Consider the following 18,081-nt stretch of genomic DNA (forward strand, 5'->3'; position numbering starts at 1 on the left):
GCAAACACACTTCAGAACATGAAAAAGATCTTATACATTATTCCAAATACACCCATGAGATGGCAGAGTGCTGACAGAGACGACAACACACACGCATACCATCTCTTTCACTCTCTCAGCATCAATGCCAGCATGAAAAAGTAACACACTAAAAATACAGTAAAGAGACGACACACACACTTTCACACAGCATTGCTTGGAAAGCCCACACAGAGAGCAAGTAGCTCTTCCACTCTTACAATTACACATTTCTTCTTTTATCCTGCTCCTGCTCTTGGTCTGTTTTTCTCACACTTCCTCTGTCTTTTGGGTGAGTTGATGAGAATTTTTATGACTGTATAACTTTCTTCTGTGAGGGAAAAAAAAATATTCTGAAGTATATTGTGGTCCAAACATCACGAGACCAGTGTTATTTTAGTAGTATAGTAGTACTCAGCAAGTATTCTCATAATCAAAGTTATGTCTTAAGTGAACGTAAACTGTTGAGAAAGAAATTGGATGTGTATCATTATATTGGTTCTGTGCATTGGATCTTAAAGTGACAGCAGCCTAGAGTATAGAAAGCTGCTGCTGTCTATTTGATCATGCTAATCAAACAACAAAACACAGCTTTAACAAAGATTAATCTATATTAAATTTATATAACTTTGTTATATTTTTTAAATAATGTTTGAACTTTATTAGTTAGGCTAGTAGTTTTTGCTGTGGTATCGAAGCACATAAAGTGCGCTTTAAATAATAAATGGAATTTATTTACACACTTGAGTACTTTGAGTGGAATTTATTACTTAAAGCTTCCCTATTAAGCTTTAATTTAGTTTTAGTAATTTGAATACTTAAAGCCACACCGCGGAACTTTTGCGGGCGCTAGGGGCGCTAGACCTGTAACTTTCACGTCTAGCGCCCCTAGAGGCCACAAGCGCCGCAGCACTGTCGCAAAAGTCTGCTCCATGAGTATATCAGAGCCTATGGTCACGTGATGGCCGTAAAGCGATACGTTCTCCAGGTCACATGACCTGGCCAACGACGGTCCGTCTTCTCCAAACTTACATAGGCGGTATTTCAAGAGGGCAGCCCCGCTCGGAGCATTAATAGTGTCAAACGCTGTATATTGGCCTGAGGAATCATTTAAAATAACTCGTATGCGTCAACTCTTTAGGTCACAAAGTCCGCGGTGTGGCTTTAAATTTACACTTATTTATTTCAGTTAGTTGCCAACATTTCTTATTACGTTCTTAAGTTTATCATCTAATATTATATTTTATTTTATCTATTTTATTTTATATTAGTTTTAGTTAACAATAACAATAGGGATACACCGATATGAACATTTTGGCCGATACCAATAATTCTTTAAATTTGAAAGCCGATAACCGATATATTGGCCGATAAATCTAAATCCAAATGTTTCTATAATTTTTGAGAGCCTGATTACAAAACAAAAGTCTCACCATTAAAAGCCACGTCCCAAGCACACAATTAGAATGTTCTCATTATAATTTGATGTAGCCTATATGACAGCACACGTTGCACTTGTGGGCCGATAACGTTAACATTAAAAATGAACATATATCGGCTGATATATCGCGCATCCCTAAATAACTACGCTCCTTGACTTTTTGTATGGTCACAAAAAACACACAAGAGACATTTTCAAAATATCTACTGTTGAGTTCCACAGATATGCAGGTTTGAAATGACATGAGGATGGCTAATGAAGCCAGAATTTAAAAAAAATTGTAAACGATCCCTTTAACTACTTTTAATTATGAATAGCTTACAGCTTGGAAAGCCAGCCAATAGCAGTTACGAGAGTCCTACAATGAAACTCAACAGGTTAAACTATGAGCCGTCGGCAATATCTGAATCCGATCACACAGATGGTGGGTCTGAATCTCATTCATACCATGATCAAGTCAGATCTCTGAAGACACATGACTGGCAGCATTTCAGGGTGGTGAGCCAATCGTGGGTAACCTCCTTTCCACCACCTCAGCTGTTCCCATGGCAATGAGATGCCTGTGGGTTACAGGCTAATACGATCATGTAGATCTCAGCATGCGTTAAAGTACCTCGTTAGCACCTGTAAGCAATGGGCAAATAGCAAATAGATGCCTTGATGTGTTTCGGAGCACACAAATTCTCCACGACAAGGACTTACTAGTAAACAGGCCACACGCTAGGTGTAAATCGTGGGAAAAAAGTATGTTTGGAAACTTCTGTCCTCACTCCTCCGCTCTCTCCCTCTCGTATATCACACCTCAGAACCCTCAGCAAATCCGTTCATACGCAACTGTTGACAACTGCCGCTGAGAGGCATCCTAGTGTTCTCACTTCAGACAATAAATAGACTACAAATATTCACACAAAAGGCCTATGAACAACTCAGGCTAATTAACATACTAATGAGGCCTTTAAGCTAACGAATTTTGTGTGCTCATTAGAGAAAAAATCGGAGGCAGTCAGCCATGTCTCTGAGTGTGTATACAAATGTATGTATTTTCATCATCATACACACTCACGCACAAACAACACTGTAAAATCTAAATACAACACAAGTGCACAACAGCAAGTTTGCCACTGGCAGCATATCTGTTTCCCAGAGTTCTGACTTTCACCGATCTGGAGAAGAAGCACACGTCTCTCAGGGTAACAGGAGACAGGGCGAACTAAAGACACCCACTAACACCAGCCTCCCCCCACCCTATTTTAAGAAATGCCCAGTTGGGCTGACACCTGATAGGGATATAAACAGAGTGTAGGACAGTGTGGCAGGTGGCAGCTGTCCTGAATTAATCACATATCTCAGCAAATTCTCTTTACCTGTTCGGACCCCCAAAAAGAACATGAGGGACTCAGATGACTAACTCTACAATCCCATATGTACATCTTACAAAACCCCTCTGCCTCATGTATGAGCTTTACAGTCATGTTAGTCACATAAATACAGCTCGAGGGACCAAATCTGATGTGCAGGATGCTGGGATTCTGTGAAAGCATCACGTGCTTGAGCTCGGATACACAGGGACGTGCAGATACGTAAACGTTGAAACGCACATATCCTCCGTTAAACGGCAAATGGAGGAGGAACCGTCAACAAACAGATCCTAAATGGTTTCACCCGCCACGAACGACCCTTATCCTCGTAAGTCGTAAGTGATCCATAGGGATGGGAATTGTAACGAACTTAATGATGCTGATAGTAGTTCCGATTCATCTACGTTTAAAGCATTTTTAGTGCTTTTAAGTAAAACATATATTTATAATAAATAATTACATTTACTACCCTCGATCAGCATCCTAATGCATAAAGTTGTACATTATGAAATTAATAACTTGGGACTCAGTAAGCGAGTCAATAAATTCACAAATGGCTTCGAGTGATTCATGTGTTTTTGACTCACTAAAAAGAACCGGCTCATAAGAGTCATTCGTTCAGGAATCGAACTACATTGGCCGTGCTGTATGTTTTGGATTCACCAAGAACCACCGGCTCACAAGAGTCATTTGTTTGAGAATCGGGCTACATTTGTCACTAGGTTCAGTGCCACTGAATAGTGGTGAAGAAACACTGTCAAGTGTGTTTTAGTACGGTGATCTGTCCGCATCAGCGGAAGAATGCATGTCCAAAAAACCGAATGCCAGAAAAATCCTTCGTTTTTTTTTTTTTTTTATTGGAACAGGTTCTCAGCCCAAACGATCCATATATGAGTCTCATACTTCACCATAAACTAAATCCACATATTTTATCGTTAAAATAAACGCATCCCGATCATTATGGTCTTTTCTGTAATCATTTCAAAGACGAATTCAGCACTGACAGTGATTATTTTACGGTGGCAACATGATGGAAATGATTCTGTGACGCAAATTTGGAGACATTCTCTCTCCACCACAGTTGCACGTCGCGCTGATCACATCCACTCCGAACAGCTCCTGCCGTTTACCGAGTCAAATTCGCGACATTCCAACTACTCTTAAATAAAGCCGGCGGCGCAACTACTCTTAAATAAAGCCGGCGGTGCCTCGAACTGCACTAATTATCGCTGACTAACCAATAGCGACGCACAAACGCATTGAATGGAAGGTACGTACCTGTGATTTGAGCAAATGAGGAATGCTTTCCTCCTAAATGATTTTCGGTAACGCCAAATATTTCAGCCAGATCAGTTTCCTCTCCGTTAAGCGTGCAGCTGGCTGCTCCTCGGTGTCAGAAATACCCCAGGGCCGCTTTCGCCCTCCTCACTCCTGCGCACACGCACACACACACGGACCGACTGCCGGTGCCTCTGCCCAGTTCCGGCAGATCGATGGAACCGGCGAAGTGATGCCTCTTTCCCTCGCGCGTCTCTGATGGATGCGCCGGTCACCGGGGCTGTCAGCGCGCGCTCAGATCGAAGCGCCGTTGAAAAATGGAACCTTGGAATCCATGTGATCGGTTTTTCCGCGAGCCCCGAGCAACAGCGGCGAACGAACGCTCGCTCGCGCCCCCTCCTCCTTCTCTCTCTCTCTCTCTGCCCGTCTCACGTTATAGCGCAGGAAACAAGTTGGTGTTCTCACAACCGAGCGGGCCTCGTTTCATTTCATGACCAAGCATCCCGATTCAGCACCAGTGCAACCGCTGCTGTGTGTGAAACCTTCCCTCTATCAGCATCTGTGTGTTTCATCTGCAGACATCACAAACCTCTTGCTTAGTTACCGCTTCATTTGATCACTCAGCTGAGAGACTGATCGTTTTTTCCTGGATCACGAGAGGGGGACAAATTTAAGATGGCAAATATTGAAAATTAAAGTCACCTCTCCCCCCCCCCCCCCCCCCCCCCCTCCTCCTCCTCCTCCTCCTCCTCCTCCTCCTCCAGATTTCGCCTTGGAAACACACCCTCCGCCGAACGCACGCGGACACACGCGTCTACGTCATCGCATCAGCTGGGACTGTGAAGATGCACCATAATTCATGTGCATGTAATATCACATCTGCGCGCGTGCCTTGAATCATTGTTAAAACGCCACGTATGATCATATGTGGAATAATTGCATGGAGCAGGTCAAAAATATAATATTTGCTCTAGAGAGCCTTTAATGTTGCATGCTGTCCTTCAGCTTTCATGTGCACCTAAAATTATACTCCATACAATTAGCTTTTTTTATTATTACTTTAAATAGTGTAATCTAATTTAATATCACATTCCTCACTACTATACATCAGCCAGACCGAATAATCAAATAATATTGGGCATTTTGAAACTGTAGCAAATAACAGAAATGGCCATCCTGAATAGAATTTGTTGCAAAATCTACTGATAGCCATCTCAAAGAATAGAAAGAGTAAAACAAATACAAAAAAGTATGCACAAATTACTTCATGTACTTACTAAATGCCATCTAATTTGCTATCATCAAAGGTATAGTTCACCCATAAATAAAATCATTTTGTCACCCTCATGTCGTTCCAGACCTGTGTGACTTTTTCTTTCTTCTGTTGAACACAAAATAATATATTTTAAAGAACGATGGACTTTTGTGTTCCACAGAATGACGGAAAGGATACAGGTTTGGAACAACATGATGATGTATTATGATGACAGAATTTACATTTTGGAGTGAACTTTTAAATAGTTTTTTATTAATAATATTTTTATTGGACCCTGCTCTTCAGTATTGACCATTAAATAACCATTGACTTATTGTGAACTATTAATCAAAAATGTAAAAACTAGCTCCACTGAAACAACATTCCTTTTCAGTCAACATCACCAATATACCAAACCCTCTCTTTCCAACCACCTGCCATAGAGAGAAAAGTCTTGTCTGACCCTTTTTTTCTCATTGACTATCCTGTTTCACTTTGCAATGCCTCACATTATGTAACTCTTTGTTTCTGTGTCTGGTGCAATGCCAAGGTTAACTTAAATACATAAAATGATAAAAAAGTACACTGAAAGATGCATTGTATTTACTTTTATTCAAAGCATCAGCTGAATGTAACAAAATGGGCCGCAAACACTTTTTCATGTTAACTATAAAACTCAGAGACTCTACACAACATATTCTGAGGGCATATATTTATGGGATTTAATAGGCGGTTTTGAATTTAAGCTCAATTTTGTTGACATAGTGCATAACAAATGATCTCAGATCAGCTGTTTACAAGTGAAAATCTATGAGGCCTTTTACTGACAATCAGATCCAAAACATATCAGTCACTTAATCTGTGTTACTGGAGATATCATTAATGCTGATATTATCAGTCTTACTTCCAGCCAAGGAAAGTGTGTGTGTGTGTGAGAGAGAGAGAAAGGGAGAGAGAGAAAGAGAGAGACTGTGCCCAGGGTAATCAGCCCACAGTAGCAGCCTCTTCTAATTATGGCTGCCCTTCACATGACCAAATCATTTATCACACGTATAACAAAAGCTAAAACAAACCAGGAAAGACATACACACAAGTAATGGCCTGTTAACACACACCAGCTGTTCTGTTGGGGAGGACTGTGGGTATTTAGAGTGAAGGACGAATCAGCTGAGGAGCGAATCAATGAATGAATGGTTCCCGAGCCGATAGCCAGCCATATCTCTGGTGTTTGTGAATACAATGCGAGTTTAGCACTCATGTTTTCTTCAGCAGCAGACTCTGACGGACACTGAGAGGCTGATGCAGCGAGAGCCGGAGAACAGCAGATATACACCTCAGCTGTCGGTCTCCTCTTGCAGTGAGACAGGCTTGTGGCAGGCAAAAAGTCCATCAGCTGAATCAGCACGTCTGTCCACCCTCTACCTACCAGGGACAACACCTTAGCGGCCAGCTCTAATGCACACTGATGGGAAATTAACACACAGATACACACACATAACGAAGGGACATTCATCTCTTCTGTCAAACTCAAACACAGGTCAAACTGTGTGTGTATCCTCACCCTCTCCTCTGACTCCTCAAAACCACAGCTGCTCCGAAGCCAAGGCTACCTAGGACATCCAGAAGCTATCGAACACACACATACACACGTTGGGTTTCCATGTTTTATGGTGACTTTCCATAGACATAGTGATTTGTATACTGTACAAGCTGTATATTCTATCCCCCAACCCTAAACCTACCCTAAACACAACCCTCATAATTTTTTTTTTTTTTTTTTTTCAGATTTACAAGCTGTTTTCCTCATGGAGACTACACACACACACACACAATAAGATGGGCAATCAGCGTTTAAGGACTGTAATTACATTTGCACTGAAGAATAAAATAGTTAGCATGAGACATTTTTCACATCCCTTGTGCTTCTATAATTCAATGTTATTATCGTTTAAGAAAACTGTAAAGCGAAAACTAAAAAAAAACATGTTCATCACTAACCCTAACTGAAATAAAAATAAAACTATCATAACTAGGACAACTGAAATTAAACTAAAATACAATTAAAAGATTTACAATCCACCTGCATTACGCAATGCCACTAGATACGATAACAGAAATGAACAACATTTAATGAACAAAAAGGTATCACAGTTTCCACAAACATATTAAGCAGCACAACTCATTTCAACATCGATAATAATAAGAAATGTTTCTTGAGCAGCAAATCAGCACATTAGAATGATTTCTGAAGGATCATGTGACACTGAAGACTGGAGTATTTATGCGGAAAATTCAGCTTTTGCCATCACAGGAATAAATTAGATTTTAAAATATATTAAAATAGAAAACAGTTATTTTCAATTATAAAAATATTTCAAAATATTACTGTTTTTGCTGTATTGAGCAGTCTTGAAGCACGCTTCAGAAACCCTAAACTTTTGAACGGTAGAGTATGTTATATGTGACCCTGGATCACAAAACCAGTCACATGGAACAATTTTATGAAATTGAGATTTTACATCACATGAAAGTTGAATTAATAATCTTTCCACTGATGTATGGTTTGTTAGGATATGACAATATTCGGCCGAGATACAACTATTGAAAATCTGGAATCTGAGGATGCAAAAAAATCGAAACATTGAGAAAATCTCCTTTAAAGTTGTTCATTTATGTTCACGATTGTGCTGCATTCACTCACAAAAATACATGTTTTATATATTTACGGTAGGAAATTTACAAAATATCTTCATGGAACATGATCTTTACTTAATATCCTAATGATTTTTGGCATAAAAGAAAAATGTTGACCCATACAATGTATTGTTGGCTATTGCCACAAATATACCCGTGCGACATGTGACTGGTTTTGTGATCCAGGGTCACATATATGAAATATATGACAGGAGGGAAAGTTTGAAATATGAGGGCATAAGGATGGAAAGCTGTTCAGAGGTGGAGCAAGTTATTTCAATTTGATAATAATGTTTACCAATGATTCAAAATAAGACCAGAAAGGCATATTAAGAGAGAAAACAGATTTGCTCTAGATTTCATGTTGGCTTAAAGTGATTATTACTCTCTAAACAGCAGAATGACATCACTACTTTCCTGTGTATTTGTGACGTGTATATCTGTGTGTAGTGATGCCATGGAGTAGCGTCTGTGCTCTGCGCGTTGTTTCCCAGCTGGCTTGTTAGTGCCAGTATGTTTGTGTGTGCAAACATGATTGGCAGCTGAAACGTGTGTGTGTGTGTGTGAGTGTGTGTGTGTGTGTGTGTGAGTGTGTGTGTGTGTGTGTGTGTGTGTGCTGAAGTATGAATGAATCTGAGATTGTGTGTCCACGAGATAACGCATTCGTGTGTGTGCTGTGCCGTAGTTCTGCCAGAGGGGGTGTGTGTGTATTTTCTGCCTGAACAGTCCTTCTGCTGCAGAGCATCAGGATATTTATAGAACACAGAATTATGACAAAGAAAAACAATAAGCTATGCATATACAGACAGCATCACCACACAAAAAGGGTTATCAGTCAGTAATGGTGTAGTGCGAGTATCATTTTTGGGAATATAATGGTTTATGTGTGTGAGATACTGCTGTTATCTGTTTGAGCGTGGAGGTGTGTGTGTGTGTGTCACACTAATTACACAGTACGAGCTCTAAAAGATAATTACAATACTAAGAGTTCATGTGGGTGTTTGTTCTTCGAGGGGGGAAGGAAAGGGGTTTTCCTCTAAACGTTGCCAATTTCACAGCAGGGCCCCTTGTGTAACCTACACACACACACCTTATCGTCCTCTCTTCCATGTGATTTGCTATAGCTCAGGAAGTATGCAGTAAATATTGAATTTGATTTCTTCTTTTCTTAGTGCGGCGATTAATAATTGATGCCGTTTTCTTGCAGTTTGTGATGAAAAATTGAAGCACACGTGTGAGGGAGTCTCAAACCACCAGTTTGAGAACACGACTGCACACTTACAAACTAGCACACTACACATGTGACATATAAGACTATATACAAGTACACATGCCTGATATACATGTAGGCATGTTTACTTGCAAAAGGCAGTTTATTAGTTAATGTGTTTGCAAGGCAGCACTATGTTCCTCAAACATTCTGAACCCCAATCCATAAGTATTAAGGCCAGTTCACACCAAGAACGATAACTAAAGATAACTGTAACAATAAATATATATTAGTGTCCACACCAACGCATGATATCGTTAAAAACATATTGCAGTTTTGTCGTCTGCTGCTTATATGTTCAAGCTCAAGCTCTTTAAAGCAGGTTGGATTTTGATCGTTCAATGTTTTTATTGTTCATCAGCTGTAAAGTAAAAGCATTCTGAAAGTGATTCCAACGATATTATTACTCTGTGTCGTAATCGTAAACATCGATTTTTAGAAATAATATCTTTATCGTTATAGTCCTTGGTGTGAACAGGCCTTTAAACTTCTGGCTCAACTGTCTAATATACAGACTTTATTCAAACTTGGTTTCAATTTCAGTAATAATTTCAGTCTTAGGTGTGCTATCAACTTATGTTTTTGCAAAAGACATCAATTAGAATGTAAACAGATGTAGAAACAAATATATTTAATATATAACATACATAGAATGATGTTAATATTGGTTACAATTTGAATGCTGAACATTCTACCAATGTAAATCAATGGGGGATTTTTTAAAACTTCAATCTTAAATTTAAGATTAGCCCCCGGTTTCACAGACAAGGTAGCCTCAGACTATGCATGTTTGAGCTGTTTTAACTAGAAGCAAACCTGTCTGTAAAACCAGGCCTAAAAGTGTAAGCTTCAAAAAAGATAGGTCAGTACGATAAACATATCACACTGACCTTAAACAACCTATATAGTATATACCCATTAACTTAACAACTCTCTAAATAGTTTTAGCATGTTATTGAATAAGGCGATGTTAATGGACTTGCAATGGTAACAGACACACTGCTGTGAGCATGTTCGATATGCTGCTGCATATCACATATCAGATCTAGGCAGGTGGAGCTGGGGGAGGTGGAGGATTTCAGTGGAATTCTGATAGAGCGCTACAGCAAACACATGCGATAATGATGTGATCGCTTGCAGATTGCATGTAAAGAACCTATCAGCATGCACCCTGTAGAGTTTCATGTCTGAATTATAGATAGAATTTTTTAGAGATAGAAATCTTTACTGTCACTTTTGATCAAGTTGATCAATTTATTCAGCAAGGATATAAGTTCCTTACAGCTTCAGGAATGTAAATCTAGTTTATTTCAATGTTAATTTAGTACAGTTGTATATAATATATTAGAACAGGAACCTTAAAGGGGTGGCTGATTATGATTTCACTTTTCTGACTTTAGTTAGTGTGTAATGTTGCTGTTTGAGCAAAACAACATCTGCAAAGTTATGACGCTCAAAGTTCAAAGCAAAGGGAGATATTTGCTTTTAAAGAAATTGTTTTTTAAGGACTACAACAAATGGCTGGTAGGGACTACACGACATTCCTCCCAGGTTAGTGACGTCACCAACCCTAAAATTTACATAAACCCCGCCCCCAGAACACGAATTATAGATTATCAAGACAGAATATGCTAATCAATGACTAGAAGATAACTACACATCAGCTACATAAATTCATCAACTAACCATTCAGAAATATCCTGTTGCTTCTACATGTTGTCACTTCTTCTTGAGTCTCTCCATAATTGACTCCGTTGACATCATCCGACTCCGGTTTGAACATAAAAGGCTAAAAGTTTTTGAAATTTCCAGTGCATGTCTGTGTGAGGTAAAATGACACGAGCTGTTGAAGATCCGCCCTCTGTGCCGGGAGCAGCAGCTCATTTGCATTTAAAGGAACAGACACAAAACAGTGCGTTTTTGCTCACCCGCAAAAAGTGACAACTTTAACATGCTATATAAAAATATCTGTGGGGTATTTTGAGCTAAAACTTCACATACACACTCTGGGGACATCAAAGACATATTTTACATCTTGTGAAAATGCCTGGCATTATTCCACCCCTTTAAGCCCTATATTAAAAGAGAAGAGAGCACTTACGTTTCCTCTTTGATGAGGCTCTGCAGGTGAGATCTGATGGTTTTGTGGCAAACAGAGTTACATTTACAGCTTACAACTCGTATCTGATCACATCATCTTCCACCAGTCATTGTGCATAGCTACTCGATTGATTTCCTGTGGGAATTGATTCATTTGTGCCATCATCATCCAGGTCACAAAGCTCCTACTCACCTTTGACATTAGGATTGGTCCAATTTTGAAGGACACTGGAAGGAGAAGAGTTTTGCATGGGCAAAAACACTCATTTTATTCTGAAAATAAGGATATTCAATACATATTTCATTTTAGCCTAACAACATAGGTGAAATGAGGTGATAAAATCTCTCCGAATTTAGGGAGGAGAATTTGTCCAGCAGGGATTTACACTGTTCATGTGTCTTTGTGTGAAGCTTGACAATGGCTAAGCCAGATTTCTCAAAACACTGTTATAGATTTAATCTGCAAAACTAATTTTAGAAGCACACACACAAAAACCTGCTAGGCAACATCATACATTTAAACATTACGAGCCCATTTTAAATTTTCTCTGTGAAAATGAAATTAATTAGGCTGAAATGTTTATCTCTGCAGTGAAGAATGAAATATAAAGATGCTTAACATCAATAAGTCTATAGCTCTGTGGTGAAGGTCTGACTGGAGTTCAAGAGGTCTCATTTAAATGCAAGTGCCACCCTGAGTGGAGGAGTCAGATAAATTACTCAGTGTTTCAGTGAGAAGTGGCGTCCTCACACTGCAGTAAAGGACGCTTGTCCACATAAATCTGTTAGAGGGTTGTTAATCCAATGGTTAAGGATCTGGGTGGAAGAGGTTACGGGTTCAAGTCGCCACTATATGTCAGGTTGAGGCGACTGAGGAGTTGTTTAGATCACAGTCCAGCTCTGTCATGTCTGCATTTTTGAGCAAGGGTTTTATAACATTTAGCATACTTTTTAATCCATACATAGCAACACACTGCAGTATAGGCAAAAACAAGGCTAAAAAATGAATCCACTAAAATACAAACAAGCATTGCGGTTAAAGGTGATGAGTTAAAAAATGTTTCGGTAAAAAGTGTTTGTTGTAAACGCTTTTTCCTATCTGCTTTCCATTATTTCTGGTGTTGCTAGAAATTACACTCTTAAGATTTAAAGCTGCTTTAGTCAAATATCAGCCGTTCCTCTAACCTTCCACTAGACTACTTTTAAGCATGTTACTTCTAATCGAATATACAGTAAATATGCTATATAGTATACACACACACGCTGTTCAAAAGTTTGGGGTCAACAAGATTTTTTTCTCTAAGAAATTAATACTAAGGACAGGACTTGCCACTGCTAATAGATACATAACACGCTGCTGTGAGCAAATAAGACATGCTGCTGCTGTACAATATAGCGTACATGAATGACCCATAGCAGATCTATACAGGTGGAGCTGGGGAAGGTGGAGGATTTCTGCAACTGCTGCAGCAAATGCTGACCAAGTATTTGAAGGTTGAGCAGCGAGTTCATTGGCTACTGATACAGCAGGAACCAATCAGCTGTGCGCTACAGAAAATGATGTGATTGCAAAAAGATTGAGTTAAGGGCCTATCAGCCTGCGCCATCTAGAGTTTCATGACAGAACTTTGTATTTATAATTTTCTATTCCATATAAATTCTGTTCATCAAAGAATCTTGAAATATTAAGCAGCACAACTGTTTTCAACATGAATAACAATAAGAAATGTTTCTTGAGCATCAAATCAGCATATTAGAATGATTTCTGAAGAATAATCTGATGCTGAAGACTGGAGTAATAATGCAAAAAATTCAGCTTTAAGGAAGAAATTGAATTTACAAAAATTTTCAAATAGAAATAGGTTATTTTAAATGGTGATATATCGCAATACTTGTTTATTTATTTAATGGAGCCTTGGTGAGAACAAGATATTTATTTAAACATTTTTTTGTCAAATTCTTACCGACCCCAAACTTTTGAGAGGTAGACATGGTATATGTTAGTATTAATATAAAATGTATATACAAAATAAATAAATAAATAGAGAAAGAGCACTAACCACATCTTTCAGTACCTTATTCAAAGACCAAATCATAGCAAATACTTGGTTACTGTGCAAAACACAAAACAAAGGTCACATTTTATTACTATATATCACAAATCAATTAACTAATAAATGATAGGATAATAAATAAATAAAATATAGATGTTAAACAGTTTCAACCAGCATCAAATGAATGTCCTGTAAAGAATTCACTGCAATACATTCACTTCTTTGCTACAGCAACACTTGTCATGACAAATTAATTAGTCACTTTTTGTGCTCCTCACCTGACCAGCCAAAACATCTCAAAAGCTTATTGAAACATACCAGAGCCTTTCCCGGTCAACACTGTTTTGACTTGGACTGGACACATGAGTGGCTTTAATGCCCCCTGAGGATATCCGGACTCCTGAAGTCAGATTTGTTGACGTGTTCCCTTCGGCCCCTGAGGATTATTCCCACTTGAGCAATTAAAGTGACGGAGCACATGATATGACAGTGCTGGAATTTCCAGCAGGAGAGTGACGAGGGAAAGGAGGGAAAGTCAGCAGGGGCTTGTTAAAATGTGCCTCGGAACAAAGCTTCACATCACACAGATGAGTCAGTGCTGGCGTTAACATTAGCCTGAGAGCAGCAGCCTGTGCCCGGATCCTGTCGGAAATACGTGTGCACTCCAGGACTGAATCAAGACCGTGTGCTGCTTCACAGTTGGACGCAATGTATCCTCAAAGATTAAACCTTTTAAATTACACGACCATAGGTGTAGGCATTGATTAAAGCAGCAGGAGGTGATATTTTTTCCACTTTCGCAGGCTCTGTAGCATCTCACTGATGCGTTTATGGGGGGAGGGGGATAATCACCATAAATTATGACATAAATCGCAAACACGGCTCAACAATAAGGATGGCCAACTGGCCTTGGGCCAGAGTGAGAGATTTCTGGGCCAGTTGACCGAACAGAGGTCGACACGACAGTCGCTGGTCCTTTCAGTCTAGTTCTTTAATGCCACTGATCCTGTACTTCCATTTTTATGTTTTCTGAGATGTATTGTACATCGCTGTTGCAAACTCTGCTTTCGTGCCACAAAGAGAATAATATTTAGCTGGCTAGCATAAATAGGTTTTGTCAAAATTGCAAAAAATGCCTTGATAGTCATAATGAAAGCATCAGTAAAAATGTGATAAACTGCATAATACATTAGTTAATATCCATCTTGTCGCATATTTTCTTTTCACAAAGAAATATTTTTGTAAAAATCATTAGGTAACACTTTACAATAAAGTTTCACTTGTTAACTTTAGATAAGTTAACATGAACTAACAATGAAAAATACTTCTAAAGCATTAATCTCAGTTCTGTCAGGTGTTGTTTATGTTGATACATACTGTTACATTGATCCTTCTGTTGTAAAATCATTATTTAATGGACCTCAGCTAACATGGACTAACAATGAACTATTTAATAGTTAACTATCATTAGTAAGAAATGTATTGCTCATTTAAGTTAATGCAATTTTTTTATAAAGAAAATGTAATAAATGAAATTGAAAATATAAAAACACAATTCTAAAAACATTTGAAGTTCACATTCACAAAAATATAAAAATGCATTGCTAAAAATGATGCGCCTGCGCGAGAATGTTGCTAACTTTGGACAGTATATTTACCTAAGTACGTAGCGCAAGTTTTTCAAATCGCGATAATCAAATACTGTTTTAAAGTACAGAGGGTCATTCAAGCCTATTGCCATTAGACTGTACACCATTCATCCAGAACTGATTCTGTTTGCACCATTGAAAGAACATGGGAATATATTATCTCACTCAAACGCACTAATGAGTCTTGAGTTATGTATTACTGTGAATGTGAACTGACAAGGTAACACACAAGACATAAGAGTTAGTTACAGTCTGCCTGATATGATACCATAAATAAGACACTGTACAGAGAACATACTATACACATATCCAGCCACAAGTGTATTAGAAAAGTATATTTCCAACAAAACGGAATCCAAATTGGCAACTGACAACCAAGGTATAGACTGCACTGGTTTTATAAGTGTTTTACATCTTTGGGCCAGTAGGAGGAGTTAACTTTCAGTTCAGTTTCAGTTCAGTTCTATGTGCCTTTATTGAGGCGTGATCGCTGCTGGTCCTGGGTCTCCCTGGAATCCTCCCAGGGACGAGGGCCACGAATGTTCTGCCATCCACCCAAGTCCATATCTTTCAATTTCTGCAGCAACAAAGAGATTGGATTACATCAAAATTACTCTTTTTTACCATAGCCAGTTTTAGCCACAAATCAGATGCACAATCAAAGCACAAATCATGCTAAATGGCAATCGGAAGTCAAGAATAAATGCATAGAAAATGCATTAAACTGCTAATCAAGTCTTGCTAAAGTATTAAATGGCCTGAATGTTACAGTTCAAGTAAAAAGATTTCTTAAATGTTTTTAAAAGCCTATTATGCTTACCAAGGCTGCATTTATTTGATGAAAAGTACAGTAAAATAGTAGTATTGTGAAATATTATTACATATTAAAATAACTGTTTTCTATTATAATACATTTTAAAATGTAATTTATTGTGATGGTGAATTTTCAGCATCACTACTCAAGTCTTCAGCATCACATGATCCTTCAGGAATCAGTCTAATATGCTCAAGAAACATTTCTTATTGATTGATTAATTGATTTAACTGTATTGTCCTTAAAGGTGATTCTTTATGTCAATTATCAACGTTGACTATGTTGATTTTTCCCCCCCAGGATTATTTGATTAATAGAAAGCTCAAAAGAACAACTTTTATTTGAGATCTTTTGTAAAATTGTAAATGTCTTTACTGTCACTTTTGATCAGTTTAACACCACTGCAGTGTAATGAAAGTGTGTTTTTGCAGTCCTGTGGACAGCCTCAAACACCCACAGCCTGAAATAGAGATAATAAATGAGCCTAGTGCACTTAGTTGGGACTAAACAGCTAACTAGACACTTTCCGTCCAAAAAAAATTTATAGCACACTAATTACCGGGTCATTGAGTCTCACTGGAGCAACCTAGTGTTACGTGTCCTGCTTGACAAACTGCACAACAAAATTGTGATTACAATTCCTGAGTCACCCAGTGTCAGATCCAAACCTGCACCCATTGCATTTAACAAGCCAGATGTTTAACAATTATGCTAACACACACTCACTACCGAATAAACATAACATCCATGCTGCAGGCAGCAAAACAGCAGATGGCTCTTCAAAACATTATAGCACTATAAAACAGTGTACGAACACAGATCTCAATACCTCATACTCTTCCTCAAGGATGACAGACTGTTTTTGAGTGTTCACCCGGGCTTCCAGTGTCGGGTCCAGCTGGAACAAACATGCAAAAAAATAATAATAATAAATAACATGAAAGAAGTTAATAATAACATGTTAAGAGATTGCACTGAACAGCAGAAATCAGTTCTGTCCGTTTCGGCAAGATGGACAGATTGTATTTCAGATGCTACATTTTAGTCTGTTAAGTTTCACATACCTTCCTTTTGATCTTCTGCGCATCATACCTAATCTGAGTGAATTCTCTCAATCCAAACGACCCTCCCACGACCAGAAGCTTCAGAAAATAAACATTCAAATATGAGTACCAGTCTACCTCATTATGTACAAAGGCAGAAACTAGAACTTGTAAATATTGCACAATTGAAAAACTGATATATCATCAGTATCAACAATGAAAAAAAAAACACACAAAATTTGTCGAAATCTGAAACCTAGAAGTGAATTATCTAAGAATATACTTCTGTAGTTATTTTAGGCATTAACGAATTGATTTACATACATGTTTTATTTTTACTACTAAATAAACCTCACAGTGCACTCTTATAAAACCTTTAATTAAAAAAAAACCCTTCATCAAATATTACTAATATTGGAGAAAAAAAAATACATCACAAAATATGACCTTTGCTTTGACGGTCAATTAATCAGTCTCTACATTACTACTACTCCCATTATTATTATAAGTATTATTTAAACCACGATCTCAGTCTAACAATTACTAAAGTTTAAGTCACACACAAATATTTAAAACATAACTATAAAGACTTGATGATAATAGCTCATCCAGCATACACGAAGCTACATTAAAACGCTCACCAGCATCGGGATCCCATATTTCAAGGTTTTGTTCTTTTGCAGTTTACGAACTTGATTCCACATGTTTATGTGTTCATGTATGTCATTTCACTCATTCATATTATTTAGAATAAAGTCAGTAGGATATAAATGAACATGGCTTCACCGGGCGCAGCCATGTAAACCCACAATCCTTGTGGCGGTGTCGTACAGCCTCGTTTTCCGTCCGTGTAGAACTAAGAAAAGAGTAATGGGTTCCACTTTAAAAATGAGGGCATAGATTAAGACTAATACTCTGAATAATTACAGTTGAAAGCACCTTATCAGATTTAGTAGGTTTAATTATAAATTAACGTGATACATATCTTTATTGGATAAACTCTAGAGCATGTAAACTGATCACTTTAATTAGATCTTTAATTTAATTATTCTTTGTCATGAAAATTAAAATTTCTGAATAAAATTAGCACAAATCTTAAAGCCAGAA

At 38.1% G+C, this 18,081-nt stretch overlaps 2 protein-coding genes across 5 annotated transcripts in view; both read right to left on the reverse strand.

Moving 5' to 3' along the window:
- Positions 1–4,764, reverse strand: part of slc8a3 (solute carrier family 8 member 3) — a 42,126-nt gene extending 37,362 nt beyond the window's left edge. For all 4 annotated transcript variants that reach the window (XM_084093832.1, XM_084093831.1, XM_084093830.1 and 1 more), the window contains exon 1: positions 4,096–4,764. The gene's annotated coding sequence lies outside the window, so the exon portion shown is untranslated. The remainder of the gene's footprint in view (positions 1–4,095) is intronic.
- A 9,677-nt stretch (positions 4,765–14,441) lies between these two features.
- Positions 14,442–17,824, reverse strand: cox16 (cytochrome c oxidase assembly factor COX16). The gene is made up of 4 exons (XM_084093092.1): positions 17,616–17,824; positions 16,996–17,073; positions 16,761–16,829; positions 14,442–15,694 (listed from the first exon to the last, which is right to left on the reverse strand). The coding sequence occupies exons 1-4, from the start codon at positions 17,676–17,678 to the stop codon at positions 15,581–15,583; spliced, it is 324 nt and encodes a 107-aa protein (XP_083949218.1). The 5' UTR covers positions 17,679–17,824; the 3' UTR covers positions 14,442–15,580.
- Between the last annotated feature and the right edge of the window lie 257 nt (positions 17,825–18,081).

The sequence above is a fragment of the Abramis brama genome (assembly GCF_963993115.1).
Source record: "Abramis brama genome assembly, chromosome: 19".
NCBI classification, from domain to species: Eukaryota; Metazoa; Chordata; class Actinopteri; order Cypriniformes; family Leuciscidae; genus Abramis; species Abramis brama.

Excerpts from the sequence above, each read along its gene's own strand:
- cox16 (XM_084093092.1), bottom strand. The coding sequence starts at position 17,678 with ATGTGGAATCAAGTTCGTAAACTGCAAAAGAACAAAACCTTGAAATAT. Across the intron at positions 17,074-17,615 it reads AATATGGGATCCCGATGCTG|CTTCTGGTCGTGGGAGGGTC; the intron begins GTGAGCGTTTTA and ends TATTTTCTGAAG. Across the intron at positions 16,830-16,995 it reads CGCAGAAGATCAAAAGGAAG|CTGGACCCGACACTGGAAGC; the intron begins GTATGTGAAACT and ends TGTTTGTTCCAG.